The sequence below is a fragment of the Pan troglodytes genome, chromosome 6 (genome assembly GCF_028858775.2).
Source record: "Pan troglodytes isolate AG18354 chromosome 6, NHGRI_mPanTro3-v2.0_pri, whole genome shotgun sequence".
Taxonomy (NCBI): domain Eukaryota; kingdom Metazoa; phylum Chordata; class Mammalia; order Primates; family Hominidae; genus Pan; species Pan troglodytes.
This window is the reverse complement of record NC_072404.2, coordinates 85997145-86012857: the sequence shown is the minus strand read 5'-3', so window position 1 is coordinate 86012857 and position 15713 is coordinate 85997145. Positions and strand designations below refer to the sequence as shown.

General features: G+C 44.7%; 1 protein-coding gene and 1 pseudogene across 50 annotated transcripts in view; both read right to left on the bottom strand.

Annotated features, from left to right (window-relative positions):
- The window catches only part of LOC104004648 (ras GTPase-activating protein 4), a 144711-nt gene extending 135661 nt beyond the window's left edge, over positions 1-9050 (bottom strand). For 49 of the 50 annotated variants that reach the window (XM_054655887.2, XM_063814621.1, XM_063814622.1 and 46 more), the window contains exons 1-2: positions 2358-2483; positions 1962-2056 (exon numbers count right to left, since the gene is read on the bottom strand). In XM_054655887.2, the coding sequence (XP_054511862.2) occupies positions 1962-2056; positions 2358-2423 (161 nt within the window). In that variant the 5' untranslated portion in view covers positions 2424-2483. Of the gene's footprint in view, positions 1-1961; positions 2057-2357; positions 2490-9032 lie in introns of those variants that run through there. The other variant, XM_063814630.1, reaches the window with a different exon arrangement.
- LOC100613111 (postmeiotic segregation increased 2-like pseudogene) overlaps positions 9440-15713 on the bottom strand; it is a 43060-nt pseudogene continuing 36786 nt past the window's right edge.

The following is a 15713-nucleotide window of genomic DNA, read 5'->3' as shown; positions in this document are numbered from 1 at the left end:
TGATCCACCCGCCTCAAACTCCCAAAGTGTTGGGATTACAGGTGTGAGTCACCACGCCCAGCGGTTATTCTTATACTAAAAAAGTATTCACAGCCGGGCACAGGTCAGGAGTTCAACATCAAGCCCGGCCATCACGGTGAAACCCCATCTCTACTAAAACTACAAAAAATTAGCCAGGTGAGGTGGTCCTAGCTACCTGGAACGTTGAGGTGGGAGGACTGCTTGCACCCAGGAGGTGGAGGCTACAGTGAGCTATGATCACCACTGCACTGGTGGTACAGGTGCATGCCTGTAATCCCAGCTACTCGGGAGGCTGAGGCATGAGAATTGCTTGAACCTGGGAGGCGGAGGTTGCAGTGAGCCAAGACCGTGCCACTGTACTCCATCCAGCCTACGTGACAGAGTGAGATTCTGCTCAAAAAAAAAAAAAAAAAAAAAAAAAATTATTCACTGTTTATCTGAAATTAAGTTTTAACTGGGTGTTCTTTTTTTTTTTTGAGACAGAGTCTAGCTTTGTCACCCAGGCTAGAGTGCAATGGCGCAATCTTGGCTCACTACAACCTCTGCCTCCAGGGTTCAAGCAATTCTGCCTGCCTCAGCCTCCCGAGTAGCTGGGATTACAGGCGCCCGCCATCTGGCCAGGCTGGTCTCAAACTCCTGACCTCAGGTGATCCGCCCACCTCGACCTCCCAAAGTGCTGGGATTACAGGCGTGAGCCACCGCACCTGGCCTAATTTTTATTTCTTTGTAGAGACGGAGTCTCACTTTCTTGCCCAGGCTGGTCTCAAACTCCTTGCCCCAAGTGATCCTCCCACCTTGGCCTCCCAAAGAGCTGGGATTACAGGCATGAGCCACCACTCCTGGCCAACGGTGTCCTATCTTATCTCACAACCCTATTCCTGGAGAATCTGGCATAGGGAGTTGGAGCTATGGCTCAGGGACACTGACCTTGGAGACTTGAACCCTGGTCTGAAGTCTGCAGGGAAATTTTCAAAGGGAAAATGTCTGAGTACTTGTTTCCGAAACTTCCAGAGGCAGAAAGCAGGAGACCTGTACAACCTGTGAGCTAAGATGACAGACCTGGCCGGGTGCGGTGGCCCATGCCTGTAATCCTAGCACTTTGGCAGGCTGAGGCGGGTGGATCACTTGAGGTCAGGTGTTCGAGACCAACTTGGCCAACATGGTGAAACCCTGTCTCTACTAAAAATACAAAAATTAGCCGAGCATGGTGGCACACAGTTGTAATCCCAGCTAATCAGGAGGTTGAGGCAGGAGAATCACTGGAACCCAGGAGGTGGAGGTTGCAGTGAGCCAAGATTGTGCCGCTGCACTCCAGCCTGGGTGACAGAGCAAGACTCCATCTCAAAAAAAAAAAAAAAAAAAAAAAAAAAAGACAGAAGACAGAGCTGAGCTGAATGCAGAATTGTGGGGAAAAATAAAGGGGAGGGGCCGGGCGCGGTGGCTCATGCCTGTAATCCCAGTACTTGGGGAGGCCGAGGCAGGTGGATCACAAGGTCAGGAGATCGAGACCATCCTGGCTAACATGGTGAAACCCTGTCTCTACTAAAAATGCAAAAAATTAGCCAGGCGCGGTGGCGGGTGCCTGTAGTCCCAGCTACTTGGGAGGCTGAGGCAGGAGAATGGCGTGAACCCGGGAGGCGGAGCCTGCAGTGAGTCGAGATCACGCCATTGCACTCCAGCCTGGGGACAGAGTGAGACTCCATCTCAAAATAAATAAATAAATAAATAAATAAATAATAAATAAAGGGGAGGTGGAGCCCAGCCGGGATGAGAAGGATGCTGGCTAGGTGGGCAGGGGCTGAGGGGACCCTGGAGCTGTGTCTCCTGACCTCTCACCCCTGAGCAGCCCCCCTGCCCTGCCCTGCCTGCCTGTAGCCAATTCCCAAATGTCAGCCCCCACCCCACCCCTTGAGGCCGGCTGCCCAGCTCCATGCACTTACTCGTCATGCCGCCGGCTCTTGGACTGGTCGGGCTGCAGCCGGAACCAGCCCTCCTCCTGCTGCGCCAGCCGCAGTCTCTGGACATCGATCACCATCTGGGGACATAGTGGCAGTTTTCCTGGAGCTGGGAGACCTGGGTCTCCTCCTTGCCAACTACTGTTCTTAGTGGGGAGGGGCCCATTCCAAGGGTCCCTGAGTGCCAGTGGTGGTGGGGGGAAGTTGCTGGTTCTGGCAGACGGTGGAGGTGGGGGGTAGTCCCAGGCTTCCTGAGTGTCCCTCTTTGGGGAAGCCGGAGGGAGGTCCCTGAGGATGGGATGGCTGCAATGGAGCCAGGTGCTGGGGGACAGCAGGTGCAGCCTGCCGGGGGAGGAGGGGGAGCGGGGCGGTGGTGCTCACTTTGCCCAGGAAGTCGTTTCGGCTGACAAGGTCCCAGTCCCAGGCCTCCAAGCACAGCGCCTCCATGGCCCCCTCCTGCAGCTCAAATTCAAACGTCTCATTCCAGCGTGGGTAGCATGACTTCTTCACGATCTGCCCAGAGGAGGGTGGGAGGGGCTTAGGCTGATGCCACTGGACTCCCCAGGCTGGGCAAAAGGCAGAGCTGCCCTAGACACCTCCCCTGGGTTCCCCACAGCCTCCTCGCCTTGGAGGTTCTGCCACAGCAGAGGTTAAAATGTCCTGCCAGAGTAAAAGACAATCCTTATGATCCTCACCAAGGCGTGACATGACTCCCTACTCCCTCTTGGATCTCAACTCTCTCCACCTTTGCCTTTGCTGAACTTCGCTCCAGCCTCATTGGCTTTTTCTGCTGTTCTAAACATGCCATGCATATTCCTCTCTGGAATGCTGTTCCTTTGGAGGTAAGCATGGCGCTGTCTCCACCTCCTTCAGCTCTCTAAGTATCTTATCAGTGAGTCCTTTCTCAACCACCTTATAAAAAGTAATCACTTCCCACTCCCAAGGAACTTCTTTCCCCTCACAGTAATTGTCACCATTTGACACAGATATTTTATTTTGTTTATTATTGTTACTTTTTGAGACAGTGTCTTGCTCTGTTGCCCAGGATGGAGTACAGTGGCACGATCTCGGCTCACTGCAACCTTAGCCTCCCAGGTTCGAGTGATTTCTGGCTAATTTTTGTATTTTTAGTAGAGACGGGGTTTCGCCATGTTACCCAGGCTGGTCTCGAACTCCTGACCTCGGCCTCCCAAAGTGCTAGGGTTACAGGCATGAGCCACCACGCCCAGCCTTGACACATATATTTTAGTGTCCATCTTTTCCTGCAATAAAGTGTACAATTATTAGGGTAACGTGTTCAGTTCACTGTCTTATTCCCAGTGCTTAACAGTGGCAGGCAAATAGTTAATGATCAGTACATATTTTGTGAATGAATGTGACATGTTCTAATAGAAGTAGGAAATGAACACTTCGTGGGATGGGTAAACAGTGGGAGTCATGGCCAAAAATAGTTTAGAATGGATCATTTACTGCAATGGTTTTCAAGCACTTTTCTTTCTTTCTTTTTTTACAGAATCAGGGTATCACTCTTGCCCAGGCTGGAGTGCAGTGGCACAATCATAGCTCACTGCAACCTGAGAACTCTGAGCTCAAGCAATCCTCTTTTACCTCAATATTCCCAAGTAGCTGGGACTACAGGTGCGTGCCACCATGCCCAGCTAATTTAACTTTTTTTTTTTTTTTTTGAGAAAGGGTCTCACCCTGTCACCCAGGCTGGAGTGCAGTGGCACTATCACAGCCCACTGCAGCCTTGACCTCCTGGGCTCAAGCAATCCTCCCACCTCAGCCTCCTGAATAGCTGGGACTACAAGTGCATGCCACCACTTCTGGCTAATTTTTAAATTTTTTTTGTAGAAATGGGGTCTCCCTATGTTGCCCAGGCTGACCTCGAACTCCTGGGCTCAAGTGATCTGCCCACCTCGACCACTCAAAGTGCTGGGATTACAGGCATAAGCCACCATGCCCAGTCCAGCATATATATATATATTTTTAAACTGGAACTCATTTTTTTAAATGGAAGCACAATCTGAAAAAGGAATGAAACCCAAAGATTGACAACGGGCTAGAAAACCAGAAATCCCCAATTCAGCTTCTTCCCCTCACTCTCCCCTTTGAACTCATGATGCGTCTCAAAGCCCAGCTTGAAAGCCACAGATCTAGAGCTTGGATGGCATTCTAATGAGCTAAGCATCTAAACCAACCACAGTTGGGAGCCACTGAAAGTTTTCCAGCAGGTAAATGATAGATTGATTTATTCATTTTGAGACAGTCTTGCTCTGTCACCCAGGCTGGAGTATAGTGGTGCGATCTCAGCTCACTGCAGCCTCTGCCTCCTGGGTTCAAGTGATTCTCCTGCCTCAGCCTCTGGAGTAGCTGGGATTACAGGCGTGCACCACCACGCCTGGCTAATTTTTCTATATTTAGTAGAGACGGGTTGGCCAGGGTGGTCTCGAACTCCTGACCTCAGGTAATCCACCTGCCTCCACCTCCCACAGTGCTGGGATTACAGGTGTGAGCCACTGCGCCCGGCCTAAATTATATATTTAGATCCATGCTTTAGGAAGATTAGTCTCAAGAGAATGGGTAGACTGAACGATGACAGAAGGAGATGGCAATCAGGAAGATCAAAGAGAAGACTGCTGCAATAGGCAAGCTAATACTTAAAGTACAGAAGGAGGGGCCAGGGGAGACCAGTGAGAATGCAAAGAACAGAAAAATGGAGACAGCTGTCTAGGACCTGGCACCTCCCAGAAGGAAAAAGACGTTCAGAGTAAAATCTGTCAGTTTCATGCCTTAGTGACTGGTGAATTTAGTGAACGCACAGGAGGCAAAAGGCTGGGAGAGGAAGCAAATACCACCACTTCAGATTTAGACAGGGTCTGAGGTATGAAAAAGGTACATACAACTGTCCTACAAACAGATGAAATGCAGTCCTCACATGATATGCCCTGTTGGGAGCCTTTAGGAGCCATCTGGACAACCCTGGTCATTGAGATGGTGTGGAAGAGCAAGAAGTGCTCCAAGTGTGTCCAGAACAGACAGGCCGGGTGCTGTGGCTCGTGCCTGTCATCCCAACACTTTGGAAGGTAGAGGTGGGAGGACGGCTTGAGGTCTGGAGTTGGAGACCAGCCTGAGCAACACAGCAAGACTCCACTTCTATAGAAAATTTTTAAAAATTAGCTGGGCGTGGTGGGCAGGCCTGTAGTCCCAGCTATGTGGAAGCTGAGGTGGGAGGGTTGCTCGAGCCCAGGAGTTCAAAGCTGCCATGAGCTATGATCACGCCACAGCACTCCAGCCTGGGCAACATAGGGACACCCCATTTTTACCTAAAACTTTTAAAATTAGCCAGGCATGGTCAGCTGTGCGCACCTGTAGTGCCAGCTACTTGGAAGGTGGGGTGGAGGATCTCTTGAGTCCAGGAGTTGGAGGCTGCAGTAAGCCATGATAGCACCTCCGCACTCCCAGCCTGGGTGACAGGGACGGAGATCTCGATCTCTCTCTCTCTCTCTCTCTCTCTCTCCCCCCCTCTCCCCTCTCTCTCTCATCTCTTTCTCCCTCTAGAAAGAGTGTTTTTTTTTTTTTTTTGAATGAGGTTTCACTCTTGTTGCCCAGGCTGGAGTGCAATGGCACGATCTCAGCTCACTGCAACCTCCGCCTCCCAGGTTCAAGCGATTCTCCTGCCTCAGCCTCCTGACTAGCTGGGATTACAGGCGCCTGCCACCATGCCCGGCTAATTTTTGTATATTTAGTAGAGACGGGGTTTCACCATGTTGACCAGGCTGGTCTTGAACTTCTGACCTCAGGTGATCCACCCACCTCGGTCTCCCAAAGCGCTGGGATTACAGGCATGAGCCACCATGCCTGGCCTCGAAAGAGCCTTTATTTATTTATTTCTTTAAGACAGAGTCTCGCTCTGTCGCCCAGGCTCTGCACCAGAGTGCAGTGGTGCGTTCTCTCCTCATCACAACTGCCGCCTCCCGGGTTCAAGCAATTCTTGTGCCTCAGCCTCCAAGTATCTGGGACTACAGGCGCGTGTCACCACGCCCAGGTAATTTTTGTATTTTTAGTAGTCTCATTCTGTTGGCCAGGTTGGTCTGGAACTCCTGACCTCCAGTGATCCACCCGCCTCAGCCTCCCCAAGTGCTGGGATTACAGGTGTGAGCCACCATGCCCGGCCGAGACCTTGTCTCTTAAAAAAGACAAAACGGGGGCAGGGGGAGGGGGCAGCACAGAACAGAAACAGAACTTTGGGGAACAGAGACACGGCGCCGAGTTGAGCAGAAACCAGGGCAGAAGCACCAGGCAGAGATGGAAGACTGAGTTTCATCGAAGGAGTGGGATCCTGGGACCCAAGGGAGTGGGAGCACAGTAAGTACGGATGAAGATGGCGAAAGCACGACCTGCCAGAGCGCTTGCTGACGAGCCACACTCCACACCTACTACGCGCTGTCACGTGCTTGACAAAACCCGACACACAACGCACAACGCTGAAGTTTATTGCTCAACAATGCAAATACAGTTAAAATTACCGTACACTTAAAAATGGTTAAGACGGTAAATTGTATGTTACGTTTTTGTTTTTTGAGATGGAGTCTGGCTCTGTTGCCCAGGCTGGAGTGCAGCGGTGTGATCTCCGCTCGCTGCAAGCTCTGCCTCCGGGGTTCAGGCCATTCTCTTGCCTCAGCCTCCCAAGTAGCTGGGACTGCAGGTGCCCGCCACCACGCCCGGCTAATTTTTTTGTATTTTTAGTAGAGACGGGGTTTCACCGTGTTTGCCAGGATGGTCTCGATCTCCTGACCTCGTGATCCGCCCGCCTCGGCCTCCCAAAGTGCTGGGATTACAGGCATGAGCCACCGTGCCTGGCCATGTTACGTGTTTCTTTAACCACAATTTAAAATTAAATGAAGGGGGCTGGGTGCAGTGGCTCACGCCTGTAATCCCAGCACTTTGGGAAGCTGAGGTGGGCAGATCACAAGGCCAAGAGTTCAACAGAGAACTCCTGGCCAACAGACTGAAACCCCGTCTCTACTAAAAATACAAAAATAGGCCGGGCGTGATGGTGCATGCCTGTAATCTCAGCTACTCGGGAGGCTGAGGCACAAGAATCACTTGAACCTGGGAGGCAGAGGTTATCGTGAGCCAAGATTGTGCCACTGCACTCCAGCCTCAGTGACAGAGTGAGACTCTGTCTCAATAAATAAGTAGGCTGGGCACAGTGGCTCAGGCCTGTAATCCTAGCACTTTGAGAGGCCGAGGCAGGTGGATCACAAGGTCAGGAGTTAGAGACCAGCCTGACCAATATGGTGAAACCCCGTCTCTACTAAAAATATAAAAATTAGCCAGGCATGGTGGTGTGCACCTGTAATCCCAGCTACTTTGGGAGGCTGAGGCAGGAGAATCGTTTGAACCTGGGAGGGGGAGGCTGCAGTGAGCCGAGATCATGCCATTGCACTCCAGCCTGGGCGACAAGAGTGAGACACTATCTCAAAATGGAAGGAAGGAAGGGAGGGAGGGAGGGAGGAAGGGGGGAGGGAAGAGAGGAAGAAAGGAAGGGAAAATATGTATTATCTCAGCAAGTAAAATGCAGATGAAGGAAAAGGACAATGATCATTTGAATGGAAGATGGATCCACTGTAATCCAGGTATGGGAGAATACTGAACACTAATGTCAAAAGAAACAGAATGTGCTGACGATCTGCAAGGCATTTCCCAGAAGACAAAGAACACAAACCATGGAGAGAAGACTAGCACAATCAAATAGTGGGAGGTGAGGAAGGTAGACAGAATTCATGATTTTGGAATGTGCACAGTTTATCATCAGACATTCTGAGAAAGAAGGAAGTGAACTATCTCACTGGTACTGCTATATTGTCAAGTAAAATATTCAACTAGGTTAAAAGTGTCAGACATATCAATTTGGAGGCAAGCTGCAAAAATACACAGGAAAAAAGGTCTTAGAAGTTGAGATTAGATAAACTCTTTTATGGGATACAAAGAAAACCAAAAAAGTGGAAAATGGGTTCTAAGAGGACACTCCTGAAAAGGCAAGAAAAGGAACCGACATTCACTTATGAAATTCACACTTCCTGAATGTCTACTATGGACAGAGCATGATTCCAGTTATGGGGAAGGGGAAATGAACACACAGACAGGTCATAAATGAGCATTGGGGAAAGAGGGGAAAGCTGAGGGAGCGCTACATCATCACATCAACTGAGCATGGACTTGGGGAAATAAGGTACACCACAAGCTGTGACTCAATTCACAAGCACAGGTGGAGGACGAGGTTTTGGTATCTGAATGCCTAAAGAAATAAATAAAATCGAGGGCAGAAAATAAGTCCAAGGTATTTTTAAAGCAAGGAAGGAAAGAAAATGGAAGATAAAAAGAATGAACATAAAAGTCTCAAGTTAATTTTTTATGTCAGACTTCTGAATGCCCCAAAATGAAACAATTCTGTAAGGCCGGGAGCAGTGGCTCAGGAATGTAATCTCAGCACTTGGGGAGGCTGAGGTGAGTGGATCACTTGAGGCCAGGAGTTCAAGACCAGGATGGCCAACATGGTGAAACCCTGTCTCTACTAAAAATACAAAAATTAGCCAGGCTTGGTGGCATGGCCTGAAATCCCAGCTACTCAGGAGGCTGAGGAAGGAGAATCGCTTGAACCTGGGAGGGATGGTTGCAGTGAGCTGAGATCATACCAGTGCACACCAGCCTGGGTGACAGAACAAGACTCCGTCTCCAAAAGCCAAACAAAAAAACAAACAAACAGCCCACAACAATTCTCTAATGGTGAGGGAGTAAATAAGTGACCGATAATGCTGGAGGAAGAGGAAGTGAATGGGTCCCCAGTATAGGTTAGAATGAAAAAATCCCTACCAATGTAAATCAAATATAAAATAAACAAAAGAGTTCATGTATGTGTGCGGGAAGGAAAGTGATATTTGGGGGTTGGGAGGTGTTACTGAGGGTACCGAATACATATAAACAACTCTTTAGTCACTCCCAAAGGTCTGGGATGAGTGTTTTTTAACATTTGATACTCTACTAACTTACCTGGACTATGTTGACATGGAAATTCACCTCCCGTTATCCACAGCTCCTCTCCCTGCTCCAACTTAATGATGACGTTTGGCTTGGTGATATCATATCTTGTTAATGGGAAAAGAAGAAGGACTTGGGCAAGTTGCTCGGCTTCAGAATCTCCGAAGTACAAGATGTTGCCACCTCATAAGCTGCATAACAGAAATGCTCCATTTTTTACCTTATCAAAGTTAGAACCTTTCAGTGAAGAATAATATAAACACTGCAGCTACTGCCCACAAGGAATTAAATGCTGTTGTCACTTATTTCTTCAAACTCAAGCATAAAACCCCATTCAACTGAGAGCATTCAGAAAGCAAGCTATCCTCACCCAAGGAAACTAGATGGCTGTAGTTCTCCAACATCACATCCCCGTATGTTATCTTCTCATCAGGGTCCAGTTGCCGCCACTCCTCCTGGGTGAAATCCACAGCCACATCTTTGAATGACACTGGCCCCTGTAATGGCAACATGATCAGAATTGGGAGATATGGAAAAGGGATAGGGGGATAACATTTTACAAAGCTCACTGGTGAAGTTAACCATACCTTATTTTATGTTACAGATTATGGAAGGGAAATCATATTGGAAACACATATCCTTTGGGGTCCTTTATATATATACAAAAATAAAAACCCAAAACACAACTGAGCTCCTATTTTGCAACTGAACTGAGTTTTGGGGATATGAGATGAGTGAAACACCATGCCTGCTCTCAGAAAGCAGACAACCTAATAAGGAGATAAACATGTAAACAAACACAAGCATTTTACTCCTTGTCACTTCTTTTAGTCTTCTTCGCTGCCAGGCCCTCCCCTTCTCCGGGACCTCTTCATGTTGGAGTGCCCACCACTCAGTTCCTGGTCTTCTTCTTCCTAACTCACTGCTCTGGGGCTCTCACCTAGTTTCAGCTCCTTGTTCTTTTGGCTCTTTTATTCTCATAGCCAGTGGCCTCTGGCTATCTGCATGACTGATTTTATCTCAAACATCTCAATCTCGCAGCAATAAATATTCGTTAAATGAATGAATGCCCAAAGCTGTTATTAGAGTAATGCAGACAATGTGCAGAATGATTTAACAAAAGAGGATCAAATTATTTTAACTTTATGCCATCAGATTAGGCTTCACAGACTCAGTTAACTTGAAGTCCTTAAAGATGAATTGTGTATTCTATGGGATGAAGGGGAGGAAGAATATGATGAGGTGTAAAAGTACCAATGGCAAACATGAAGCAGCTTCAATTTTTAAGAGGTTGGGGCTGGGCATGGTGGCTCATGCCTATAATCCTAGCACTTTGGGAGGCCGAGATGGGAAGATCGTTTGAGCTCAGGAGTTCGAGACCAGGTTGGGCAACATAGTAAGAACCTTATCTCTGCTAAAAATAAAAAAATTTTTAAAAATTGGCTGGGCATCATGGCACATGCCTGTAGTTCCAGCTACTTGGGAGGCTAAGGCAGGAGGATGGCTTGAGCCTGGGAGGTCAAGGCTACAGTGAGCTGTGAATGCAACACTGCACTCCAGCCTAGGCAACAGAGCGAGACCTTGTCTCAAAAAAAAAAAAAAAAAAAACAAAAATGCAAAGCTCCTGGGCTCCAGCAATCCACCTGCCTTGGCCTCCCAAAGTATTGGGATTACAGGCTTGAGCCAGCATGCCCCACCCAAACTTGCAGTTTAGAAAAAGGAAGTGCCCAGTAAGCATGTTGCATTATCCTGTTATTTATAAAGAACATATCAACAAGGGGTTCAAACCCAGTGATACAGCTAGGACCATGTAGATCCCAAGAGATAGCAGAGGCAGAGCTGCTAGGCTGGTGGGCTGAGAAACTAAAGCAGAACATCCAAGCTTATCCACAGGCAGGCCACAGGAGCTGATAAAATCACCGAGACAGAGTAATAACTTTCTGGGTTAAGTTAGTCCAGAAGGCAAGGAGGTGGTAGGGGTTAGAAGACTGATCGACCAATAAATAACATAAAATTACATGTCAATACCACTTGCATCAATACAAATACCCAAAATGAAACATAACCAAACAAAATCCAGTACCAGATTAAAAACATAATATACAACAGACAAATAGGACTTATTCCAATAATATAGGCTACTTTAATATTTGGAAATCTATTAATATGATAAGCCACTATAACACAGCAAAGAAGAAAAATCTTGTATCCATGAAGATACTTGAAAAAGCTTGACAGAAAAAGCTGATTTAAAAAAACAAACTAAAGAAAATAGAAACTGATGGATACTTCATTAACATCAATATTATATACACAAATATAAATATTACACCCTAATATGCCATAGTACATATGATATGTGACATATGTATTTCAATTACACACAAGCACATATATACAGTTTGCGTGTATACACACACACACACACACACACACACACACATACTTTTATGCCTCAGTCTTCTCGGTCCGAAAGTCAGGATTTTACTTAACAGGGAAAAACTACATATCTTCCCACTAAGATCAAGAACAAGGTATTAATAAAATGCTCATTATCTACAATTAGAGAAGAGAAAACAATTAGAGGAATATAACTAAGAAAAAGTAAAAGTGCTTGGGCACGGTGGCTCACGCCTGTAATCCCAACACTTTGGAAGGCCGAGACGGGCAGATCACCTGAGGTCAGGAGTTCAAGACCAGCCTGGTCAACATGGTGAAACCCCATCTCTACTAAAAATCCAAAAACAACAACAAAATTAGTTGTAGTATTAAGGTCAACTTAATAATACAGAGATACCAGTTTCCCTAAATTACTTTATAAATATGCAATCCCAATAAAAATACCAAAAAGCTTTTTCCTGGAACTAGATAAGCTGACACTACAGTTCATATGAGGTGGAAGAAAATCAAAAACAGCTCAGGGAAAAAAAAATTTGGACATGGATAAAACTGGATCCAGGCCAGGTGTGGTGGCTCATGCCTGTAATCCCAGCACTCTGGAAAGCTGAGCCAGAAGGACTGCTTGAGGCCAGGAGCTTGAGACCAGCCTTGGCAACATAGCAAGACCCTGTCTCTACAAAGAAAAATATATATATATTAGAAAAAACATATAGACAGAGACATGAGGACTTCTGCCCTCAGGTGTGATAAATTAACAAGTACTGGATATACCCTCCAACCTGAAACAGCACACACCAAAGAACAACAAAATCAAAAACAGAAAGAAAAATAAAACAAGAACATATATGAAGCAATGATTTGTTTTTTTGTTTTTGTTTTTGTTTTTTGTTTTTTGAGATGAAGTCTCGCTCTTGTCTTCCAGGCTGGGGTGCAATGGCACAATCTTGGCTCACTGCAACCTCTGTCTCCCGGGTTCCAGCAATTCTTCTGCCTCAGCCTCCCCAGTAGCTGGGATTACAGGCGTGCTCCAGCATGCCCGGCTAATTTTTATATTTTTAGTAGAGATGGGGCTTCACCATGTTGGCGAGGCTGGTCTTGAACTCCTGACCTCGTGATCTGCCCGCCTTAGCCTTGTTGTTGTTGTTGCTGTGATTACAGGTATGAGCCACCATGCCTGGGCTGAAGCAGTGGTTTTCAAGGCACTGATTATCAGGCAGTAGAGTTATCTATGAGTGATGGGAAATAAACAAGGTGAACAAATCAACTTCTGCCTTGAGCGTTTCCAGGCCATGAGCAGGGAAGAAGAACCGAGGCAGATGTGAGGAGAAAGAGTTGTGGGATGGGAAAATGGGCAGGAAATTACAACCCATAAGGAAGAAAAGAATCAGTCCATCAAAACTGGCCCAGAATTGACACAGAGTTCACAACCGGCACAGAGCACTGAGAGAGTTCATCGTTCTATTCCAAATGTTCAAAAAAATCAAGACAGGCAAGATGTAAAAAAGACCCATGCTAACCTTCTACAGATAGTACAATATCTGAGATGAAAATTATACTGGAAAAGATGAACAGCATCGTGGAAAAAAGAGATTAGTGAATATAAAGACAGCAACAGAAGTTACATAAAATGAAACAGAGAAAAAAGAATTAAAAGCAAATAAAGAGCAACAGTGTGCTGTGGGAAAATTTCAAGTGGCCTAATATACAGGCAACAAGAATCAATGGAGGGGAGGTGGCGGGTACATGAAGAGATAATGATAAAAATGTTCCCCAAGTGATGACACCACAAACCCAAGATCCAAGAAGTTCAATGATCCCCAAAACAGAAACATGAAAAAAAGATACCATGACATATTGCAATCAAATTGTCCAAAACTAGTGATAAAAAGTTTAAAACAATAAGGGGGGAAGAAAAAAAGATATGTTATATATAGGGGAACAAACATGAGTATGAGATCAGATTTCTCTTAGAAAAAAATGTAAGCAGGAAGACAACAGAGAAACATATTTAAGGCACTGTGGAGAAAAATCCAGCAAAAACACCTTTAAAAGCAAAGACACAATGAAGACATTTGCAGACATATAATAATTCATCATCAACTAGAAGAAATGTTAAAGAAAGTCCTTCAGGCAGAAGTAAAATGACAGCAAATAAAAATTTAGATTTACACAAAGGAATGAAGAGTACCAGAAATGGTAACTGTGTATTTTCTCTCATGACTTAAATCTCTTTAAAAGATACCTGGGCCAAGTGTGGTGGCTCACACTTGTAATCCCAGCACTTTGGGTGGCTGAGGCAGATGGGTGACCTGAGGTCAGGAGTTCGAGACCAGCCTGGCCAACATGGCAAAACCTCGTCTCTACTAAAAATACAAAAATTAGCCGGGCGTGATGGTGGGTGTCTGTAATCCCAGCTACCCAGGAGGCTGAGGCAGGAGAATCACTTGAACCCGGGAGGCAGAGGTTGCAGTGGGCCAAGATAGCACCCCTGCACTCCAGCCTGGGGGACAGAGTGAGACTCTGTCTCAAAATAAATAAATAAATAAATAAATAAATACAGTTTAATTAACAACAACGTAGTAGATGGTGTGTGGCACTGATACCACCTGTAAAAATAAAATGAACAACGGTGTAAAGACCAAGAGGAGAGAAATGGAAGTGTCCTATTGTAAGCTTCTCTTATTCTAAGAAAAATGGATATTACTTAAGAATAAACTATGACAATTAAAGTTGCATACTATAAATTCTAACTCACTAAAATAACAAAACAGTGTGATAGCTAAAAAGCCAACAAAAGATATAAAGTAGAATCATAAAAAATTCTCAACTAATCAAAAGGAAGGAAGACAAACAGAGACATTTTAAAAAGAAACAAAGAAGATGAGACTAAAAGAAAGCAAAGACAATGGACTATAACCTAACTCGTTTTATCAATAATCACGTTACATGTAAATGGTTTATACATCCCCAATTATGAGACAGAAATAGACTGATGAAAACAAGCAAGATCCAAATTTTGCTGCCTGTAAGAAATAATACTTTAGATATAAAGATGCAAATAGGTTAAAAGTAAAAGGATGGAATAAGATATACCATGCATGTATTACTCAAAAGAATGCTACATAAATAACAAAGTACATTTCACAGCCTGGAATATTAGCAGGGATAAGGAAGGCCATTTTACAAAGTGGTTAATTAATCAACAGGACATAATAACCTTGAACATTTATGTATCTAACATAACACATAAAGCAAAAAGTGGTAAAATTGCAAAGAGAAACAGAACCACAACTGCAGCAGATTTCAATCCCCTCTCCCCCACAATTGATACAAGTGGGCACACAATCAACAAGGATATAGTACACCTGAACAACACAACCAACCAACTTGATCTCATTAACATTTATCAAACACTCCACTCAACCAGAACAGAACAAGCCATCTTCTCAGGCATGCACAGAATTTTCCCAAGACAGATCCTGTTCTGAGCCATAAATTTAAGAGGTTCCACGTAGCATTCCAGACAAAAATTCACAGTCTAAATCTAATCATGAAGAAAGATCAGGGAAACCTAAATTTAAAGACTTCTATAAAATCACTGGCCTGTATTCTTCAAATGTTATAATGGCACTGCGGAACAAATCCGTATTAAACAGACTTAAAAAGCATGAAAACTAAAGGCAATTAACAGTCCTAGACTGAATCTTCTACCAAAAATTAAAAATTGCTATAAAGGAAATTATTGGGAAATTGGCAAAACTGGAAAATGAAATATAGTTTAGATAAAAGTATTAAATCAATGATAAATTTCCTGAATTCAATTACTGTGCTATGGATATTTAATAGAATATTCTTGATTTTATGAGCTATAATCTAAAACTTTATAGGGTAAAGAGGCATGACACATTATACCCACTCTCAAATAGTTCAGAAAATATATATATATAAATATATATATACACATACGTATATAGGCATATAAATGATTAATGTGGGAAAATGTTAAGAATGAAGTATCTGAACAAAAGGAAGTATCTGGGATTTCTTTGTAAAATCCTTGCAATTTTTCTGAAAATCTGAAATGATTTCAAAATAAAATGCTAAATAGAAAATAATGCTATCAAATATATATGTATATATTTGCTATTAAAAACATATATTATATGTATATATTTGCTATCATATATATCAAATATATTTCAAAAGGACTCAGAAACCAACTTAAAGGGATTCCGTCTGGCCAAAGATGGAACCACTTAATTTTCAAAAAGAATCACAACTTCTATGTACTGA